The sequence below is a fragment of the Brassica rapa genome, chromosome A03, assembly GCF_000309985.2.
Source record: "Brassica rapa cultivar Chiifu-401-42 chromosome A03, CAAS_Brap_v3.01, whole genome shotgun sequence".
In the NCBI taxonomy this organism is placed as follows: domain Eukaryota; kingdom Viridiplantae; phylum Streptophyta; class Magnoliopsida; order Brassicales; family Brassicaceae; genus Brassica; species Brassica rapa.
In genome coordinates, this window is record NC_024797.2 from 28240636 (window position 1) to 28263698 (window position 23063).

The following is a 23063-nucleotide window of genomic DNA, read 5'->3' on the forward strand; positions in this document are numbered from 1 at the left end:
TTATTACTTTCCTATTTAGATGAGATTTTAACATAAATATAGAATCTTATGGAATATGGGATTTTAGGAAGTTTATAAAATGTATCATATTCTAAGATCTTCCTTCTATGCGATGTGCGTGTATGATGGATACGTGGAGTTCAAATAGTAAATAGGATATGGAAATAAGCAATTCTAGCGAATTATTTATGAGGCTAAATTAGTTGGGTTATGTAAACGAATCTAAATCATTATAATAATTGATATGAGAAAACTATATAGAAAGGATAGTTCAATTGATTAAAAGCCAAGGTCTGAAATGAAACAAAGCAAAGTCTTGTTAAAAACAAAATAGTACTTAAACTGAAGCAAAAGTGCAAAAACCAACGTAATACTTGAAGTTCAATGCAAAAACATAAGCATCATCGAACTGAATCATCATTTCTCACATCTTGCCCGTTTGACTTTCTCTGGATCAACACTGTCAAACGTTCTCTTACCCTCTTCATCTGCAGAATCTCCACGGCTGTTTGAAGGCTCACACATATCACTTCCAGTCTGCACTGCTTCCATGGACGTTGCAGCAATGGCGTCTCCAAGAGAGGCTTCTGTGGGTGATGGTGTCTCTGGAGGGAGGATCTTGGTGACAGTGATAGCTCGGGTGTTGCCAGAGAAGTTGTGGTCTGTAACTTTTACACAAAACTTATGGGTCTGTCCGATTATGCTAATCAGAGCTTCCGGGACAGGCACTTCATGGTCAGGGCCTTTGTCTTTATTGGCCTTGCATTCAAGAACAATAGGGTGAGTTTCAATAACTTAAGATTATAAATTAATGGATATCTACCTCAAAGTAGCTGCTGACCAACTCAGATGCGTGCCTCCCAGTCAATTGGAAACCAGCATCACCAAGCAGGACAAAAAATCCTTGTTCACTGCTGTCATAAACCGAAATCTTTGCACGGTACCTGTTATGTAATAATCAGAAGTTGATAATCTAAAACTAATATAAGAGAGAGTGCAATCGATAATAGAAGCCAATGACCATACTGTGCAACTCCAGCTGTGGTATCCTTCACACATCTTGGGTTCGTGCAAATCAATGAGTTTGCGCCTTTGGTAGCCTTACTATGACACCCAGTGCATGCAATATAGTACCAAGCAGATCCATGAACCACATCATCAATGGTAGCAGTGCACTCAAAGAAGGCATCCTGCAACAGTCCAAAAACATTTAAAATTTAAACATATAAGCGTTTGAAATTTTTAAGTAATATTTAGCTTAATATTTACCTTTGCAGATTCCATCGTCATGTAAGAGAATATGTCAGATATAGTCATCGTCTCCCGCTTAGTGACCACCTCTGCACTAACCTGCTTAGCAATCTCAGGGTTTGAGGAGAGCCTAACAATAAATAGAAATCATAGATACAGTCAATAACTCCAATATGCGTAAATGTGTTCTCAACATAAACATATATAGACGGTGGTACATACCAGGCTAGGTAATCAATTGTTGGTTGAACATCATTGTCCATGAAAACCCGTGTAGGAGACATAGAACTCAATGCCAGGGTACCTGTTAAAATAACAGAAGAAGGAATGTTAAGAGTGTAAATCTAGCAGCCAATTTATAAGAACCTCGTTAATAACTTTAAAACATGACCCAGTAATCAGTCAAACATGAAACAAAATGGATAAAGAATAACCTCCGAGACGTTTAGTGTTAACGGCTGTGGCCAAAAGAACTGTGGGAGTTTTTTCAGAGGACTTAAACTTCTTGCAAAAATCCGTTGCTGTCTGGTCCCAGAGGTAGAGCTTCATGACAGGTCCTCTGAAAAAAAAAACAACTTAGAGACTTAGGAACTAAAGAGAGATGGGGTATTGAAAATAGGAGAACACACTTACTCATGTGATTGCACATGAATCATGATGTGCCTCGTTGTAGCAACCTTCGCTTCATCAATAATGGGACGCTCGGTAACACACTGTCCATCGACCAGCTTCATGTGGCCAAGAACATCTAGAACATTTATCATTAAGAACGCAATTCAGTTTAACCCAATAAATAGACCAAAACAACATCAAAATATAAATTTAGTATATTAGTATGCTTACCGTAGAGGTCACCTTTCAGATCACAGTTGGCCTCAAAATCCTCATACGAATGCATCCTGAAACGGTCTTCATCAAAAGGGATTGGAATGTCGTGAAGGACCGACAACTCAGAGTTCCATGCGAAGGACACAGTTGCGATATGATCAGCAACCCGGTACATCGGTTTGTTCTTCGATCCGTAGAAGTTGATGAGTTCGTAAACTGAACCTCGCTTCATCTCAGGCAAGTATTTTTTAATACGTCCTGGTGGGATGAATCCTTGAATGACAGTTCCCTATTGTCAAAAGCAATAACAAAAACACAAAAAGAGAATCAAACCTCGGGTTTAAGCAAAACGATAACAGACCATACTAACTAACAAACAAACCGTATAACTAAACGTCAAAATAAAAGTTTAAAATCCTAATAACATAACTAATTAACCTTAGATCCTTATTCAAAGTTGAAAGAAACGTCAAAAGTACAGCTCAAAGTTTGATTAACTATTTAACCTTAGATTCTTATTCAAAGTTGAAAGAAACGTCAAAAGTAAAGCTCAAAGTTTGATTAACTATTATAACATAACTAAAAACCCAATCACGGATCTCACTGTCTAGAAACAATTTACATCGTCGGTAAAAAATAACAAAACACAAAATTTTCACAAACCTCAAAATCTAACAAATACAATACCGTATAAGAGAACGGAAAAACCTAAAAAGGTTTATTAACGTTACTAATCAACCCTAGGTTCAACTTCAGAGTTTAAATAAACGGCAAAATCACGATTCCAGATTTAATTAACTAATCTAACATAACTAATTAGCCTTAACAAAAGGGAGTCAACGTACCTGCTCGTCGATGAGAAGCATCTCCAGGCCAATAAGGGTCTTCTTCACCGGGTTCTGAGCCTCCCAAAAATGGATGAGTCGAAAGCGCAGACGGGTTTCATGAGGACCTAGAGAGACATCTCTGAAGAACATCACTTTTTCGTCAGAGCCGGAGGAAGCAGGAGACTTTCCATGTCGTTTCATCGCCATATCTTAAGATCTGAGTTTTCTAGGGTTTTGCATTCTACGGAGAAGAAAGATCAATTATATAAGAGGATGAAAAGAGGGAGGTGAAACGAAATCATAATGAAGGGGGTATTGATTGATCGAAACGGAACTATTGATAGCTTAGGATTGAATCGCTGGAGTATACGGTTCTCTTTTTTGATCGGAGAACACGAAGCGATAATGGTGAGGAGAAGCGTAACCTTTAGATGTCGGCTCATCACGCGATACAGAATAATCAAACCGAAGCCCGAATCGCAACCCATTAAAGCCCAAACCGAGATCAGTACGCCCTCCCAAAGAAAAATCAGCAGGCCCACGAAATCTCTTACTCGATTTGTCTGACGTGTTTTAAAGAATGAACCTGATTGGCCAAATAAAAAATCCTACGTGGCTTCCTGTATGCTCTGCTTATTTCCCTTTTAGTAGTGTTAGATTCCGACCTTCCGCATAAATTAAAATCAGACGATATATTTATGACGATCGGATGTTGCCAAGGGATAGAGACCATGATTCAAGTTCTGTCTAGTCCAAAGTCGAATATCTTGCTCTCCTCCCTCGTCTATCCTCTCTACCATAGTTACGCAATACATGACCTAGTCGAGATTCGCAAGTATGAACTACTCCCCGACCAAGACTGGGAGATTGATCTCCAAAGCGTTGAAGCCATTGCAGATCATAATACCGTCGCTATGGTGATATGTAACCCTCACAATCCATGTGGAAATGTCTACACATATCATCATCTAAAGAAGGTGAAAATACGTAACTTTAAGTTAATTTTGTTTTTAACTTCAGTCTTGTTTGTGTTACAATTTGTTGATATATGTTTAGAGGGTCGGCTTACTATGGGAGCCAACACAGGGATCTCCTCGGGTCCAACTCTAAGTCCAATAATTTTAATAATACCACATACTGTATATTATATCAGATTTAGATTTAAATCACACTAGCCTTTGACCCGCCCGACCGGGCGGGTATTTATTTTATGTTTTTATTTTTTAAAATATATTAAATGATATATTTGTAATATTTAAATATAAATTTATATGATAAATTAATCTTTACAATTATAATAAAAATTAAAATTAAAATTTTAGTAAAATATTTTGATATAATTTTTAAATTTCTAATTAAAATAATAAAGAGGTGGGTAATAATTTTTCTAATTCCAAAATCTTAGCATCTCTTAAAAAAAGAAATTAAATTTATAATACATAAAATATATAAATATATTTGCAACTATAAATTCTACTGAAATAAATTTGTTAAAGAAAAATAATTTTACGCTGTTGTTGTTTATTTCTAGAGCTTGACCCATGACCGTATAAATATTTGCTTTCACTTTAATTTTTTTCTTTGTAATATTGGTATGATATATATATATATATTTATATTTGTAAATTAAAATGTATTATATAATTGTTAATATAACATTTTAAAAACATAACAATTTTATTTATTACTTTCAGTAATTATATTTTATGATTTTAATCGTCTATTATATCACAGTGTAACATATAAACAAATCCAATTTATAACAATTGGACTTATATTATGAAAGCATTATACTAATAATATATATGAATAAATTATTTTTATTTTATTTATATGTTATATAAATTGATTATGATGTGTGATTTTTTATTTTATTATTTATTACTAATAAATATTTAATATATTAATACAAAATCTATCAAGAAATCTATTTTCGTTAAGATTTGAATAAGAAAATATATTATTTAAATTAGGAAAAGACATTAAATGTTTAAATCTATTATTTAAATTAAGAAAAGGCAAGCATATTTCAATATAAGTTCAATAAATATTTTAATTGCATTTCAATGTAAATAAATGGTAAAACTAAGAGGTATTTTTTATTTTGTAATTCAATTTTAATAAGACACTTTTAATAATATAGATATTACACAAAATAGTTAACAGATGGTTAGGTGCTTCTTATAGTGTTAAACAAAACAATTAATATATATGAGACATGAAGTAGTTTAACGTGATTCAGTTTCTTCTGCAAATATGCATTCAAGAGATTCTCCTCCATAACTCATGGTTTGTTCTATCAAAAAACACTTTTGTTGGTCGCCTTCTAGTTTTTTTTTTTTTCTTCTTCTCTGTGACTATTAGATGCAGATAGATACTATATATATAGACGTGATCAACAGAATATAAAAATAATAAATAGTTAAATATGGTGCTTGATTGTAGGGTTGTTATTGATGGGAATAATTCTTTTTGATAGAACAAATTGATTTCACTAAGGCAGGTTAGTTAGGATTGAATCATGCCTAATATATACGCAAATTATGATGTTGACTTCGCTTAGAATATTCCGATTGTAAAATTTTAAAATTGACTGGACTATCTCCAAAATCTTCGTAATAAGAACATTTAAATACAAGTGAATCACGCCGGATATCTTTAGCAAAACGTAAAAAATAAGTTTAAAATTTTATATCCATATTTTATGTTGTTGTCATAGTGAGTGCATATTGTGGAACATTTTTTCACAATTTGCTAAAAAAAAAATTACAAACACAATATGTTAAATATACGACCACTAAGTGTTTCGTGTATATTTTTTGTTTGGTAAGAAAAAAGAAAAGAAAAATAAAAAAGTATTAGTTATGTGCATCATACTGATGACACTAAAATTTGATACTAATAGCGATTTTATAATGAATTTCTAAAACGTATTGTATAAAGTATATGATTTTTGATGTAATTTTAATGAAGTCCTAAATAGTTCATAATGTGGTTACTATATTATGTAAAAAACCATGTATCCAGTATATATGGGGGAGATGGTTATGAACGATATGGTGGATATATATATATATATATATATATATGTATACTTCATTTAGCTATAATGATGACATTAAAAATTGTACGTTATTATACGATGGAGCACAATATGGAAAATATTAAACAGAAATTAATTGTAGGTTCCAATCGGTTGATATCTTAAAAGGAAAAATAGATAATTATGTTAAATCAATATTTATTAATTCAGTGGCATTATGCTGTAATTATTTAGAAAAAATCAGGGTCAAATCTTATTTGTACTCCAGTTTTAATAGATTAGATTTACTTGATTACATATCTTTGCTCAAAACATTAACTGATAATTATTTTTAAAATTTTCAGATTTTTTTATAATAGTTATGAGCTTTAAAATTGCAGAGGAACCCCTAATAATATTGAGCTGTGCTGAGTATAGGTCGCTGAAATGGCGAGGAAGCTAGGGATAATGGTTATTTCTGATGAAGTTTTTAAGGAAACTATATATGGGAAGAATCCATTTGTCCCTATGGGGATATTTGCATCGATTGTTCCTGTGGTTACACTCGGTTCCATTTCCAAGGGGTGGCTTGTCCCTGGCTGGCGAATAGGTTGGATGGCGATGAATGACCCAAGTAACGTTTTCAAAACCACCGGGGTAGGGTTTTCAGTTCTTGGATCATCCTTTGATCCGTAGTTAATATATATATCTACATATATCTTCATTTGGACGTTATAGAATAAACGTTTTAGGTATGTGTTAATCTAACATGTAACCATCTCTTTTTGTCAGTAAGGTCGTTGAATCCATCAAGCACCTGCTTAACATAAGTCCAGATCCATCGACAATTCTACAGGTTTGTACCCTGAAATTTGTATTTGAATACACAAGACACAAATGCAATTAGTTAAAAGCCACTTAATAGTAAAATGTAAAAGAACTAATGTGTTGCTCTAATTGATAGTTTGCACTTCCAAATATCTTGGAGAAGACAAAGAAAGACTACTTTGAGAAGAAAAACTTGACATTGAGTCAAAATGTGGACATGATGTTTGATGCCCTCAAGGAGATTCCTTGTCTTGTTTGCCCCAAGAAACCTGAGTCGTGTACTTCCTTAGTGGTACCAATTTTTTCTTTTTATACTCAATTTTTATTTATATTTTTTTTGTTTTCTGTAAAATTGTCAAATACATCTTTATAAGTATATGCAATCTGCCTAATACAATTTCCCTAACCATTTAATCTTGCAAGTTTTTGCGGACAGTTTTTATAACTTTATCTTATTTTTTTGCAACCAAAACATCAGTTTTATTATGAAGGGTACATATACATCACATTACATATCAAAGAAATGCAACTAATACCAATCTAAATTATATATATATATATATATCGCAGACGAAGCTGGACCTATCACTCTTAGAGGACATCACAGACGATGTTGATTTCTGCATGAAGCTTGCCCGAGAGGAGAATCTCGTCCTTTTTTTTTTTTTGTCAAGTATGTGAATTTCATTAAGCAAATAATGACACAGGGAGATACATTTTAGTGCATCTAAGTTGCTAATCAAAGCAAGAGTGTCTTAGGGAGCCACAAAAAAAAGTAAAAAAGACTCACTAGGACAAGAAAGGTTCAATCACAACACAATGGAAGTGATTAAAGCTTAGCTAAACTAACAGTTCCATGGACAACTTTGAAGTTTGCAGTAGACACAGCGAGAGAGATGATGCCGGAACCTACATCAAAACCGCACAGGCCCGAAGAGAACACAGCCGGAGAACAGTCCGAGGGACCGCGGACCGTCCCGAAGGCGACTCGAACCATAGAATAGGCGAAGCAGGGTTGACCTTGCCCTGGTCCGGCCATCACTAGCGGTAGAGTCCACTCCAGACGCTGCAATCTCAAGAAGATGACAAACCGTTATCCCGGTAATCCAAACCCGACGATGAGAAGCACAGGTGGGTAACAAGCAGATACAAGCGGAGGTTTTAGCAGCTCGACTCCGGTCCCATCACGCTAGCAGAGCACAAAAGGTACCAGCTTCAGAACATCAAGAGAGGCAGGATACAGAGGCCTTCTTCCTTCTGAAACTTGAAGAGCGAAGGAACATGAGCTCCCATCAGCAGGCGAGAGAGGAGAAGAGACCCATGAAAGAGAGCTGAGATATCGCAAAGTAACGGCACGAAACTCCGAGCTATCCCGACATCCCCCGATAGATCTGGATCCTAACAAGACGCCATGGTAGTTGTCGAGAAAGTGTACCAGAAAGAAGTCCCCAGCGAAGAGTCTCACCATCGCCTTTTTCATCTCAGAACGAGTCACGAGACAGGGAAGTTCTTACCTTTAGCAATCGTAGGAGGAGACAGAGGAAGACAGAGGAGGCAGTGAACTGACCGGAACGGCGAAGGCAGCGACGCTTATCCATTCCGGCGACCCTCCGTGAGAGATCTGACCCAGATCCGCTCAAGTCAAACCCTAGATCTACTTCCAAGACGACGCCTCCTGCTCAGATCTGACTCTCCACGACCTCGCCATCACTCCAGGGAAGCTGAGGACGCCCTCAGACGCCGGTTTGGTTCGCCGGATCCGGCCGCTATCCGACGAAAACCAGAGTAGATGAAGCAAGGAGGAAGTGGAGAAACTGAATCGTGAGAGGGGAGAGACTGGACACAGTAACGATTGGGGTGGCGACCGACGGGTAGAGACCTCCGTCGGCCACCGGAGCTGATGTCAGATACGGTTGTGGCGAGAAGAAAGCGTATGGTGGGGAGAAAAGAAAAGAGAGAATCCACTCTCTCACCTCTCTCTTACTTTTACTTCTACTTTAGAACATTAACCATCGGAGAATCTCGTCCTTTTACCTGGTAAGCATCATAATCTATATTATCTAATATTTTGAAATAAATTTATTGTGATTAATAAAAATATTTGGAGATGTGGGCTGATCTGGAATATTCATGCAGGAGAGGTATTCGGCAAAAATAATTGGGTGAGGATCTCGATTGGAGTCGAGAGATCAATGCTACAAGACGCTTTCGTGAGGCTCAAAAGCTTCTTCACTCGCCATGTCAAAACACAAACTATTTAAGAATTCAGCTTCACTGTTGGAACCTGAGACCCTATATATCTTTCTGTTATTCTTGTATGCTTTTTGTTTATTTTTATTTCGATTATGTTCCAAAACTTTGGATTATTGTGTCTGCTTGCGTATGCATATGCAACCATGGTTGTCCATCTAAGTGTGTTTCAATCATCTTGGATTTAAATATGACTGGAGTTAATCATTCAAAATGTATTAACACATTACACATTCATGAACGTGTTCTGTAATGGTAAATGTGATAAATAAATATCAAATCCTAACACGACACATGGCGTGCTCATGATACCGTAAAGCAGGGGATCACTACTCTCGTCCATCTTGTGATACAGCGAAACTCAATGATCAATATAGATTTCGTATAACTCGATCCAAAGTAAGAATTACAAAGAATCGATCTCACCACGCCAAGAGCTTACTAGTAGAAACAGCTCAATAACGATGATAAGAAAACCTCACAAACTCTCAGAGAAAAGACTCAAGAAAAGTTTACTCCAAAATATCTGATGATCTCCAAATGATTCCTCCTCTCCTCCCTTTATTCTTCTTCTTCTTCGTTTCTGTAACAAACTCCAACCGAATCTTCAACAACTCCAATCTCCACTCTACACGTGTCCCCGTCTTTAGTCTTCTTATTAGTTAACACGTGTCCTCTTCTTTTCCTATATCAAATCCTCCCCAACGAAAGAACCTTGACCTCAAGGTTCAAAAGCAGGGAACTTCTTCTGCAAATCAAAAAGAAACTCCCAAGTAGCTTCTTCTTCTCCCAAATTCATCCATTTGACTAACACTTTTGTCGCAGCTCTACCCTGCCTCTTCACCATTTTCCTCTCCAATATCTTCTCCGGTTGCTTCTGTAAGACGTCTGAGATAACTGTTGGCAAATGATGAGTGGTATGAACATGACCCACCAAAACCTTCAGCTGAGAAACATGGAAGACCGGATGAATTAAAGATGTTGGAGGTAACTCTAGCTTGTAAGCGACTGCTCCACAACGGTCCAGTATCTTATAAGGACCGTAGAACTTCGGTGCCAGCTTGTTATTTGAGCGCATCACAGTTGATTGTTGTCGATAAGGCTGCAGCTTCACATAGACATAGTCCCCAATCTCAAAGCTTCTCTCTGTTCTATGTAAATCCACATTCTGTTTCATACGATGTTGAGCTCTCAGAAGATGAAACTGTAACAACAAGATCATGTCTTCGCGTTCCTGAAGAGATTTAGCAACAACTTCGACCTTTGATTCCCCCGGAAGGTAAGGTAAATGCAAAGGAGGAGGTCGACCATACACTGCCTCAAATGGCGTTGTCTGTGTAGCTGTGTGAAAAGTCGTATTGTACCAGAACTCAGCCAAAGGCAGCCATTTGCTCCATAAGTGTGGTCTCTCACTCGTCATACAACGTAAGTAACTCTCCAAGCAGCGATTAACCACTTCTGTTTGGCCATCACTCTGAGGATGGTATGCTGATGAGTAATTAAGAGACACGCCGTGTAAAGCAAATAATTCTCTCCAAAAGTCACTGAGAAAGATGGTGTCTCTGTCACTCACAATGGATTGAGGAAATCCATGTAACTTGTAGACTGTATCCAAGAAAGCTTGAGCAACAGAGGCGGCTGTATAAGGATGACTGAGCGCCATAAAGTGAGCAGCCTTACTCAACCTATCAACGACCACAAGGATAACAGTCTTGCCAAAGGAATTAGAAAGTCCATCAATGAAGTCCATTGAGATATCGGCCCAGACAGCAGTCGGTATTGGTAATGGTTGTTCCAATCCCGGTAATGCCACAGTCTCATATTTGCACTGTTGACAGACAGAACAACTTCGTATAAAGCTTTGAATGTCCTTACTCATACCTTTCCAGTAAAAAAGGCTTTTAACCCTTTGATGTGTTGCATCCCTTCCTGAATGTCCACTGCTACTAGACCCATGTAACCACTCCAGTATTTTATTCCTCAATTCAATTACTGCAGGAACCACCAGTTTGCTTTTCCTCCTCAATATGTCCTGCCTCCAAGTAAAATGCTTCTTTGCATCACCATTTTGCTTTAATGCCTCAATTATCTCCATGATTTGTCTATCCTCCGTGTAACATCGCTTGATCTCTGTCATCAAATCACACTCAAGAACTGACAACGCCATACTCAAAACCTCAGAACCCTCCACTCGAGACAAAGCATCCGCAGCAAGGTTATCTTTACCTTGACGATACTGGATTTCGTAGTCAAACTCAAGTAGTTTTGGTAACCATTGTTGCTGTATAGGAGTGTTGAGGCGCTGTTCCAATAAGTACTTCAGACTCCTCTGATCAGTGCGTATAATGAAATGACCATGAAGCAAGTAATGCCTCCACTTTTGTACCGCAAACACCACAGCCAACAATTCTTTCTCATAAATGGAAAGATGAGCTTGCTTCCCCTTCAAGTGTCTGCTTATGTAAGCTATAGGATGCCCCTCCTGCATTAACACTGCACCGATTCCACTCCCAGAAGCATCAGTTTCCACCACAAATTGCTTGTTGAAGTCTGGTAAAGCAAGAACTGGTGCTTCACATAATGCTATCTTCAAGTCATCAAATGCAGAATGCGCTTCCTCTGACCAGCAAAATGAATCTTTCTTCGTCAATACTGTCAATGGTCTTGCAATGCCTCCAAATCCTCTCACAAACTTGCGATAATATCCTGCCAAGCCTAAAAAACCCCGCAATTGTTTCAGACTTGTAGGTTGAGGCCATTCTTTAACCGCTTTAACCTTGTTAGGATCAGTGGAAACCCCCCTAGCTTCAATAAAATGGCCTAGATATTCAACCCTCGTTGTAGCAAAGTCACACTTGCTTCTCTTCGCATATAACTTGTTCTGTCTCATGACTTCAAACACCTGAGCCAGATGCAGAATATGCTCTTCTACAGACGCACTATAGAGCAAGATATCATCGAAAAAAATAAGCACAAACTTCCTCAAGAATGGCTTAAAGACTGTGTTCATCAGGTTCTGAAATGTGGCTGGAGCATTTGTGAGACCAAAAGGCATTACAAGATACTCATAATGGCCACTATGAGTTTTAAAAGCAGTCTTGTGAATGTCTCCTGAGTTCATTCTCACCTGATGATAGCCAGCTCGCAAATCGATTTTAGAATAGACTGAAGACCCTCCCAATTCATCCATCAAGTCCTCAATAAGTGGAATTGGAAAGCGATCCTTAATTGTCATGCTGTTGAGGTTTCTATAATCAACACACAACCTCCAAGAATTGTCTTTCTTCTTGACCAATACCACAGGCGAAGCATAAGGACTAGAGCTAGATTGAATTGTTCCTGCATCCAACAGACTTTGAACCATCTTATCAATCTATGTCTTCTGGTACAATGCGTATCTGTATGGGCGTTGGTTAACCGGATTAGATCCTTCCAAAAGAGGAATTTTGTGGTCATGACCATTTTTGTTTGGAGGAAGATCTTTCGGTTCTTCAAACAAATCCTCATACTTATGCAGCAATTCTTCCAAACCAGGACAACTCTGCTTCTCACTACCCGTACTCAAGGTATAAAGTTCTGGTACTTTCTCATCTTCTTCTTTCCGTTGTACATAGATCATAGAGATGTTAGCATTGTCGTCTCCCAGCTTCAACTTATCAGCCAGAATCTCTTTGATCCCTGCATCCTTAATGCCATGTAACACCACTCGCTTGTTAAGATAACGAAACTGCATTTCCAGTTGCAGAAAATCCCAAGTTATGGGACCTAAAAGCGATAACCATTGAACACCCAGAACCACATCACAATTTCCTAAAGGAATGAGCATCATATCCTGTTGAAATGTAGAATTCTGGAAAGTCCATTGAAATTGATCAACCCGACCTTGTACTGTGAGTTTTCCCCCATCTGCAACCGCGACTTTCTTCATCTTAGGTGGTTGAATGTCACAGTTTAGCTTCTTGGCAATCTCAGGGTCCATAAAGTTATGTGTAGACCCTGAGTCAATGAGAATATACAGAACTCTCTTGTTATGAATGCCACGGACTTTCATTGTTCTGTAATTCTCAGTGATACCGGCCACTGCACTCACTGAAATATGAGCCACATCTCTCTCCATATCTTCCTGTGTACCACCTTCTTCGGTCTCATAAAACTCTTCATTATCATCAACCTCCAAAGTGTAGAGTTGCGTTTTCTTATGCTTCAAGTAATGTCCCGGGGTGTACTTCTCATCACAGTAATAGCACAATCCTTTCGACCTTCTATCATTCATCTCTTCCTGAGAAAGAAACTTCTTTGGTTGTCCTATCACTTCGTTAGCCTTAACAACGCCGCCCTCATCAACCTTCTTCAACTCATAAGGTTTTGGTAACAACCCTTTCGCCGTATTAGTGTTATTATTAGTCTTCCAACTCGAAGTATTCTTGCGTGGGTGGGCTGTTTCATAGAGTCTCCCTAACACCAAGCACTCACGCACAGACTTTGGTTGAAACATCCTGATATGCATCTGTGTATCAGTGTTCAACCCTGCAAGGTAAGCACTAACCAAGTAGCTCTCACTCATCTTCACTCTGTTGCGGATCAGCTCAAATTTAGCATGATAATCGCTAATCCCTGCTGTTTCCTGCAACTTCTTCAAATCTGCAATAGGATCATCAAGCACATCTTCGAATCTCTCCTTCAATAACACCTTGTATTGATCCCAATCTTCAATCACATAAGCATCTTGTTCGGATTGAGCTAATGACTGATGCCAAGCTGCGGCCATTTGATCATAGTGAATCGATGCTAAACGAACGCGTAACTCCATCGGTGTGTTATCAATTCCAAAGAATTCCTCAACCTTAAACAGCCACTCCTTCACGTTTTCACCGTTGAATCGCGGAAAATCAACTTTGGCCAATCGCGTCATTCCGGCGTATGTAGGCGGTAAGCCTTGCCGGTGATGTCGAAAATACTCTGTCGCATGATTTCCGCTTGTCGAAGCATTCATCGGATTGTTGCTCGTCATTAACTTGAATGCCTCGATCATTTCTTGCACGCTTTCGTCAGTCCTCGCCGATCGTTCGATCTGAGTCTCGATCGCCTTCTCCAATGCCTCAAAGCGACTCGAAATCGCGCCGTCTGTCTCACGCGCCACCGTGTTCTTCAACTGAGCTTGAGCTCTAGTTTCCGCCATTGATTCCGAGGTTCGAATGGTCTCTGATACCTTTGATACAGCGAAACTCAATGATCAATATAGATTTCGTATAACTCGATCCAAAGTAAGAATTACAAAGAATCGATCTCACCACGCCAAGAGCTTACTAGTAGAAACAGCTCAATAACGATGATAAGAAAACCTCACAAACTCTCAGAGAAAAGACTCAAGAAAAGTTTACTCCAAAATATCTGATGATCTCCAAATGATTCCTCCTCTCCTCCCTTTATTCTTCTTCTTCTTCGTTTCTGTAACAAACTCCAACCGAATCTTCAACAACTCCAATCTCCACTCTACACGTGTCCCCGTCTTTAGTCTTCTTATTAGTTAACACGTGTCCTCTTCTTTTCCTATATCATCTTGGGAGAGAGCAAAGTATCATCGTCGTCTCTCTTAATAAACCCTAAAAGCATATCACTTCCACCATTAGGGCGAACGCGAAATCTACCTTAGAGCATCTCCAAAAAGACTCTCTATTATAGAGTTTTGCAAATTCTATATTTGAAGTTTTAAGATGTTCTTCTCCAAAAAGAAAACTTCAAATTTAACTTCAAAACTATTTGTAATTTACGTTATGCTCCTTATATTTGTCATAATTAAGATAAATCCATAAAACTTTTGTAGATAACTAGCACATATATAAAAATATTATAGTAATATTAATTAATAAAATCTTACATTAAAATATAAAATTATAAATAGAAATACATAATTAAATATTAAACTACAAGAAAAATACCACATTATTACATAAAATTATTTTATTAATGCTCAATTTTCGGTTATACAAAATTTGTTTGGACAATATTTTAGAAGTTCCGGAGAAAATTTACTAAACTATTAGTGTTGATGTAATATTTAAATTTGTATAACAATTATGTCTTCATGTATATATCTTCTTAAAACAATTATTAAGTTTCTTTTATAATATTCTTTTTGTCTAAATCTAGTTTTAAAATATTATAAATCTTTATTTTGATTTTTAAAAAAACTTTTATATGTAAAATTTTAATTTATAAAAATAAATTTGAAATATTTAAATATACAGAAGTTTTAAAGATTAAAACCATGAATGAAAAAATACTTAAGAATCATAAATGTGATGTATAATTAATTATAAGGACCAAGATGCAAATAAAAAGATGAAACTTCAAATTTAGAGTTTTGAGTAGTGAAACATATTATTTGAAGTTTCACTTCTTAAAACTCTAAATTTGAAGTTTTGAAGTTCCTTTTTGGAGAGCCAAAAACTCTATATTTGAAGTTATAGAGTTTCTTTTGGAGATGCTCTTAAAGAGAGAGAAGCGATGACAAGTACAGGAACTGGCTCGGGAACGTCGTCGACTCCTCGTAACGATCAAAGTTGCTCACACTATTCTTTTTACACGATAGAGAAATGGTATCGTCTTATTGATAAGTCTGATCCTTGGTTCTGTAGTTATAGCTGTCAATGTCTATTTGAGAATGTTTCTGCTTGTCTTCTTTGATGAATGTGATGTATCTAGACTTGCAAGATAAACTGGTAACGTGTCTATGTCGATTTTTGGACATAAATTGCAATTACTAAGCAGCAATAGAAAAACGAGATGACAATGTATATTGTGAGTCTTATGATTTTCAAATTCAACCGAACATTTCATCAAATGATTAGAGATTCCAAAAAAGAAACAAATATTGTAACAAACCTTTTCCACCTCTTTATTATCCAAACATACCATAATCAAAACCAAAACAAACTGAAAGATAAATTTGCTAATTGACTGGAGAAAAACTCAGTTTCATGATACATAATTAAATCCGAACTAAAACCAAAAGCTTATCCATTGGAAACATTTTGATAAACCAGACTATCAATAAATATCAAACAAACTGAACCAAAGTCAGATATGCGAAGCCACCGCGAAATGGCACTAGTAAGAGAGAGCCAAAACGTGTGGCTTGAGTGCTTTGAAGATTGTGATCTGAACCAGCCGCAGACTCCTGTTAGACGAGGAACAACTTACATTGATCCAGCATCACGTTCAATTTGATGAATAAGGATGACATGGTTAAAAGAAACAACGTTAATTGGAATATTTACGTGTTAACCAGTTTGTGGAATGGTTAGACCAAAGTTTTTTTTTCTTGAAACACTTTGATTAGACCAAAGGTTAGACCAAAGTTAAACGATGGTGCGTGCCAATATCAATATTCTTTCTAGCAGCATGCAAAACGTATACGAAGCGGTTGATATGTGATCAAGAGTGTCAAAGATCCACAAGCAGCAGCAAAGCACTTGATAGAAGTAGCTATATCTAAGAAGAGAAAATACGACATATCTCTTGTATTGTAAAGTTCCACTAGTCTCTGAGCTTTTGTCTATAATTAACCATCAAGTTTGCAAGATAGAGATGTTTTCAAGTTGTCTGTAAAATCAGTAATGAAGTTTCTGAGAAGTTGTAATATATTTGTGTTAGCAATGTGTTTTTTTCAAAAGCAAGATGTTCTTTCTCTACTTCTCATCCCATACCAATCCCCAATCACTTCAAATTTTATGTCTCGCGTCCTAATTTTAAATGTACCGAAAAAGAAACTGTTCCCTAACTTTAGATGCATCTACTAATATTGAAAAGAGAAACTAAGAGGTGAATAATGAACTACTGAGAATTTCAACCAATCTAAACTACACATTTCACTTGCATAAAACAATCATCATAACAAAAACCATATACAGTAGCAGTCACATATCTTGATTTACTTTTAAACCTATAAAATACATATCATGCTTTTTGCCTACTAAACAATACATTTGTATTTCATTAGGTTATATCATCCTCGTGATAGCAATAAGAATTTCATGCATGGAGGCAGCTGCAGCTCATACATTTTCCATACAACATACATATCTTCCTTCCTTATTATATCATATAACATGGCCAAAACTATTAAAACAAGAAAACTCTGTATCTTCTTTAGTTTAAGCTTAAATAATCTAAAAATTTTGGACTTTATATGTCAAAGTTTTTAAAGAGAGGCCCACAACACGAATTGGAGTGTTACACTTACTCTGCATCAATAGAAAAAAAATGACAATGTATAGTGTCAGTCAGCCTTATGATATACAAATTCAACCAAACATATTTCACCAGATTAGAGATGTTCATAGAAAAAATGTAATATGCAAAAATAATTCGATTTCAACCTCTTTAATATCAAAACATACCATAATCAAAACCAAATCAATCTGAAAGATAAATTCGATAACGAACTGGTGAAAAAAAACTCAATTTTATGGATACATATTTAAATCCGAACTAAAACTAAAAGCTTATCCAACCAAAACAATTTGATAAACCAGACTATCAAGAAAAATCAAACAAACTGGACCAAAGTCAGGTATGCGAAGCCACCGCGAGATGGCACTGGTAAAAGAGAGCCAAAACGTTGTGGTCTGAACTAGCTGCAGACTCCTGTTGGACGAGGAACAACTTGCATTGACCAGCATCACGTTCATGCTACGGCTAAAAGAAACAACGTAAACTGGAATACTTACGAGCTAACCAGTTCGGGGGGATGCATGGTTTGATCAAAATTTAACTCGGTGATGGATGCCAATATCAATATTCTTTCTAGCTGCATGCAAAACGTATAAGAATAAGTTTTAACGGAAAACTGATAATCTCTTAAATGTTCTTACACATTTGTGAATTTTAAGAAGAGGAAAAGAATATCTCCCGAAATTAACTAATCGTAAACTTCACGTTCGTACGACAAAAAAATTGGTTTTCCAAAATTGTGTCAACCGAAGTTTATGAAAAAAGCTCAACTGAATTTAGAAGTAATAATATTTTAACTAGTACTGTAAAAATTCAACGGTTCAACATATCCAGAATACGCGTGAGGCGACACCAACGTCAAGAAAAGGATGGTGGAACTCTAATACAGTAGCTTTTAATATCGCTATTTTTACTCTTTCACTTTTCGTGCATTTGTTGATTCCAATAAATAATTTTTAATATATAATTCATGATTGGCCATTTCATATCGAGTATCACGAACATAACAAGACGTACACACTGATTACTGAATAATGTAAATGAAGGATTAGAAATTATTCATATACATATATTAATATACATGGTAATCTAAATCATGTGTTTCCCTGAAATCAAGGGTTTGAAGCAGAAAGAGAAGACTGAGAGCATTTATAATGGATGTTCTAAAAGAATATCTCAAGATTAGAAAAAAATGAAATAAAAGTAAAACTATGAAAGAGAAGTAAAATGAATTCTTAGATGTGAACGCATAAGATCCTCATCAGATACCATAAAACATTAATTGGCCTCTTCTAATTAATTCTTTTTCTTTTTGTTAAAATTCATATTTTGTTCATATTCTATCTTCTACTCCCTCTGTTTCTTAATATTACATATTCTAAAAAAAAATTGTTTTAAAAAGATTTATTTTTTACATTTTCATGATATGCTTTATTAACTAATTGCAAATTTCAAAAAACTTAATTTCACTTACTGAATTTTTATTGGCTTAAAATTATGGAACAAAGATAAACACAAAAAATATGCAAATTTAATGTGTTTTATTAAAATGTGTAAAAAACTAGAATATGTAACATTCAGAAACAGAGAGAGTAGTTAATTTCATATTCAAAATTAAAGTAATCATATAATTGTTATATTGTAATACTATTTTATTTTGAGATGATAGTTAGGACTTCTAATTTTTAATTGATGTAGGTTAATTTAAAATATTCCAAAGACTAAATAAAAATTATATAAATATTAATTTCAAAACTGACATATTTTATATTATTTTACCCTTTTAAACACTTTTATAATGTTGTACCTATAAATTTATTTTTAAAGTTAAATAATGATTGTTTTTAAATAAAGCTGCAAGAATAAAAGTGACTTCACAGCCTCTAGGGATCAACCCCACTATCCCAATAAATTGCTCATGCGGCACTAGCATGCAGTTTTTAGAAAGAAAAAAAAAGTAATAATTGTACTTTTATGATAAACTAAACCACTGAATTTATATGTGGTAGAATTTGAAGAGACTCTCTCTCTTCTCTTCAATCATTAATTTTTAATTTTTATCTGTGAGATTCTCAATAAGATGGTCTAACGGGATTACCATGTGTTTTGTTATACTGGTAGTACATGTTAATGTGTACATGTCTCTTAAATCTCAAATTATATTATTATAATATAAGCCGTCCCTGTATGAGATCGATTGGGCTGTGAAAAACAAACCAAGGGGAAGAAATCCGATAGGAGCGATGAGACAACATATTTGCTTGTGTTCCTTCACTTGTAGTTGTCACGGACCAAGAGGAAAACGCTGAAGGCAAGACGACGGGAAATGAATTAGTGACTGGATTCTATTGGACACAAAAAAGCATGTCATAGGATAAAGTAAAAACCTTTTTAACAAAAGAAAGAAAAAATAGTGAAAATCAAAAGTTTAAAGGGTAATTTCATCTTTTGATACATGGTCACTTGCAGCGAGTTATAGTGCGCCAAATTCATTCGATACGACAAAATTTCTCATAGAATTAATAAAAATATTGTACTATTAACAAAATATAAAACGCACGCATTAGTAATATCCTATTTACAGTAAAAAATCTATAAATTAGTAATGCTAAGACTTTGGTATTTTACTAATTTATAGAATTATTAATTTAAATAAATTTTTATTTTTTAGATTTTTCTATTTTAGATTATATTTTTTTAAATAAGAAAATATTTAATTTTAGTGTATTAGTTTTATTCTATTATTTGATGTATATAAAATATGTCTCATAAAATTTAAATGCGGTTTTAGATATAATTTTACTAAATTTCATCAAAATATATTAAGTGTAGAGAAATATAAAGATAATTATATTATGAACATAAAACAAATAATATAAAGGTTGGTTTATACTTATATAAAATATATATTATTAATTTATAACTTTAATGTGATCATTTTATTAACATAAAAGTTTTTTAAAAAATATTATTTTATTATTGTATCGATTTGTGTCATATTTTGAACAGGTCTAACTTAAAATCGGATAAATTTATTAATTTACGGTATTTATTAATTTATCGAATATTAATTTATAGAGTTTATTCACTATAATCATTTTTGGTGTATTTGTTTATTAAAATTTATTAATTTATCGAGTATTAATTTATCAAAATTTATCAAAATTTAGAAAATGACGAGATAACATATTCAAAAAATGATAGAGATCCTACCTAATCATGACAATTTAAATTTGTTATGATTTATGACAACAATACAATTATAAATATTACAATCAATATATATTAATTAGCATAATTAAAAATATAAGCAAAATAATTTAGATCTTAAATGGAATATATTTTAAACTTAAACATTGATAAAATAATATTAATTTTAGAAATTATTACATAATATTACGATTATTGTAACATGAAAAAAATATTACATAAATCTATATCTTGACAAGATTTTTGAAGTATTTTAATAATATATATATAGTCAAATATGAAAAATTATAAAACATATTTATATTATATTTGGCGGAAACTTAAATAGTCAAAGTTATATTTAAATTAATTATTCTATGTAAAGATAAAACTAATAAAGTTTCTAATTATTTAAAATTAAATTACAATAAAATAATTTAATTGAGTGATTGTCAATTAATTAATTAGGTTAATAAATAATTTTTCATGAGTGAAATTAAACCTAATACGATCAAATTGAATTATTCACAAAACTAGAATTTTGTACTTGAAGATTGCGCTCGTCGGACTTAACCCATTTTTCAATAAATTAAAATTTTAAATAATCAAATTAAAAAAAACAGACTAAGGAAAAATAAATTGCAAATTATTACTTTGTATTTTTTTTTGTCAACAACATTACAGACTCATATAGACTCTGTAGACCATACCGGGAGATATTGATCCATGTGAAAAAGACAGTTGTTTTCTGATACAGCGTGCTAGATTATCCGCTTTTATATTTTTTGTCCTTGGTACATGTATAATCTCTGAACGTGTAAAACTCTCTTTCAGACTCTTGATATCTTCCAAATAACTTGCAAAAACTAGTCATTCTTCTGGTTCCGAAACCATCTTCACCAATTGAGAATAATCTGTTGCAAACGTAACCTAAAATTGTCTTAAATTCCACATACATTCCATTGCCCATAATAACGCCTCGATTTCTGCATGCAAGGGAGATAGAGACGCTCTTACGCTCCTTGCTCCCATCAGACCCTCAAATCCAACTGAAGTATCGAACCAGTCCTGGCCAGAGAACATATCCTCCTCTTTCCATGATCCATCTGTAGAACACCAACGAAAGAGTCGTTACCTGATTTTGTATTCCCATCTTCTGATCTTTCATTAGTTGTGCATCAGTCCAAAGTGTTGATTCTGTCTCAGCCAATTTAAGAGTGTCTCTAGGATCTATATCCAGATTACTAAAAACTTTATTATTTCTGCTTTTCCAAATGTACCAAAGTATCCAAGCAAATTGATGATCTTCCATCGGTGGAGCGACTCTCCAGAATAGATGATCCATATTTGTAAATAAAGAGTGTGTCGGGAAGATAGCTTGATTTGTTGGAATCTTCGATAGAGCCCACACCTGAATTGTTGGAGGGCACTCAAAGAACACATGGTTAATCGATTCCTCGTCCGTTCCACATATTGCACAGCATATATCTCCTTGCATCCCTCGTGCCTACTGATTTTTCTTAACTGTTACATATCCTGAAACCAATTGCCAAAGAAAATGTTTTATCTTTGGTGGACACCGTATTTTCCAGCAAAAAACCTTTAGAACATCAGCTGTAGGACCAATTAATAATGGTAATCTATCCTTATTCGGGTAGATCCTCTTCATTTGATATCATGATTTAACTGTAATTTTCCATTATTTGTGAAATAACATCCATCCCTATCTATCATCTGGTGTCTGCTTAGTGGTATACTTTCTATGATCTGCACATCATGGGAATCTACCAAAGTCCGAAGAACCTGCGAGTTCCATCTTCGCGAAGTGGAGTCAATAAGGGAGTCCACTGTAAGGTCGGGATACGAATTGTGTTGATTTTTACTGTAGTTTTGTAAAAAAAGAATGCTAAAACTAAAATTAAAATAATAAATATAATTTATTTTTTTAATAAAATATTTTTTTTAAAGTCACCATCTAGTTATAAACAACAACGAAGTCCACAAATAAAATTGTACAATTTTCAACTTCGACTAACATATATATAGAACACTATCTTTTGATAATTTATAACACCTTAAAGCAAAATAGACTTACGAATTGATATATTGCTTTCATGTCCAACCAAATAGAACACGGGAAAATAAATTTGAACACATTTAAAAAAAAATTTGGGTCTATTTGCTGATAAAAAAAGGGTCTATTTGTTCGATAAACTCTTTTTTCTCTTTTTCTTTTGTTTAGAATTTTGTTTTTGGACCATCGTACCTCTGCCCAGTCCTTTAACGTGGACATGATTGCTTTAATGTATGCTTCAAACACAAGTGGCTAACTGAAAAAAATCCAAAAAAAAAACAAAAAAAAACACACACACACCCACCAGATAACCAACAACGTAAGAAAATAAGAATCAAACTTCTCACTTCACTCTTGTTCCAACATCTTATATATTATGATGGCGAAGCCATGTGTTCCCCAGATTAAACTTATAAAACAAATTATTTGAAGCGCCAGAGACATGATTAGCTTACTTCAACCGAAATTCGGATGACTTTTCTGCCAGATTTTAAGGTCGATAATTCCACATCAAGAAAAGGTAGAAGATCAAAAATATTACAGCCCCTTTAAACTCAAC

General features: G+C 34.7%; 1 protein-coding gene across 1 annotated transcript; it reads right to left on the reverse strand.

Annotated features, from left to right (window-relative positions):
* Window positions 1-254: 254 nt before the first annotated feature.
* LOC103841429 lies at window positions 255-4611 on the reverse strand. The gene is made up of 10 exons (XM_009117968.3): window positions 3332-4611; window positions 2925-3147; window positions 2095-2368; window positions 1885-1999; window positions 1686-1810; window positions 1474-1555; window positions 1270-1381; window positions 1027-1190; window positions 824-944; window positions 255-759 (listed from the first exon to the last, which is right to left on the reverse strand). Exons 2-10 carry the CDS (start codon window positions 3111-3113, stop codon window positions 418-420), a joined length of 1524 nt encoding a protein of 507 aa, XP_009116216.2. The 5' UTR covers window positions 3114-3147; window positions 3332-4611; the 3' UTR covers window positions 255-417.
* Window positions 4612-23063: the final 18452 nt, after the last annotated feature.

Coding starts and splice junctions, on each gene's coding strand:
- LOC103841429 (XM_009117968.3), bottom strand. CDS start 3,113: ATGGCGATGAAACGACATGGAAAGTCTCCTGCTTCCTCCGGCTCTGAC. Junction 1,556..1,685: donor TAACACTAAACGTCTCGGAG/GTTATTCTTTAT, acceptor TTATTTTAACAG/GTACCCTGGCATTGAGTTCT. Junction 760..823: donor TGGTCAGCAGCTACTTTGAG/GTAGATATCCAT, acceptor CTTGAATGCAAG/GCCAATAAAGACAAAGGCCC.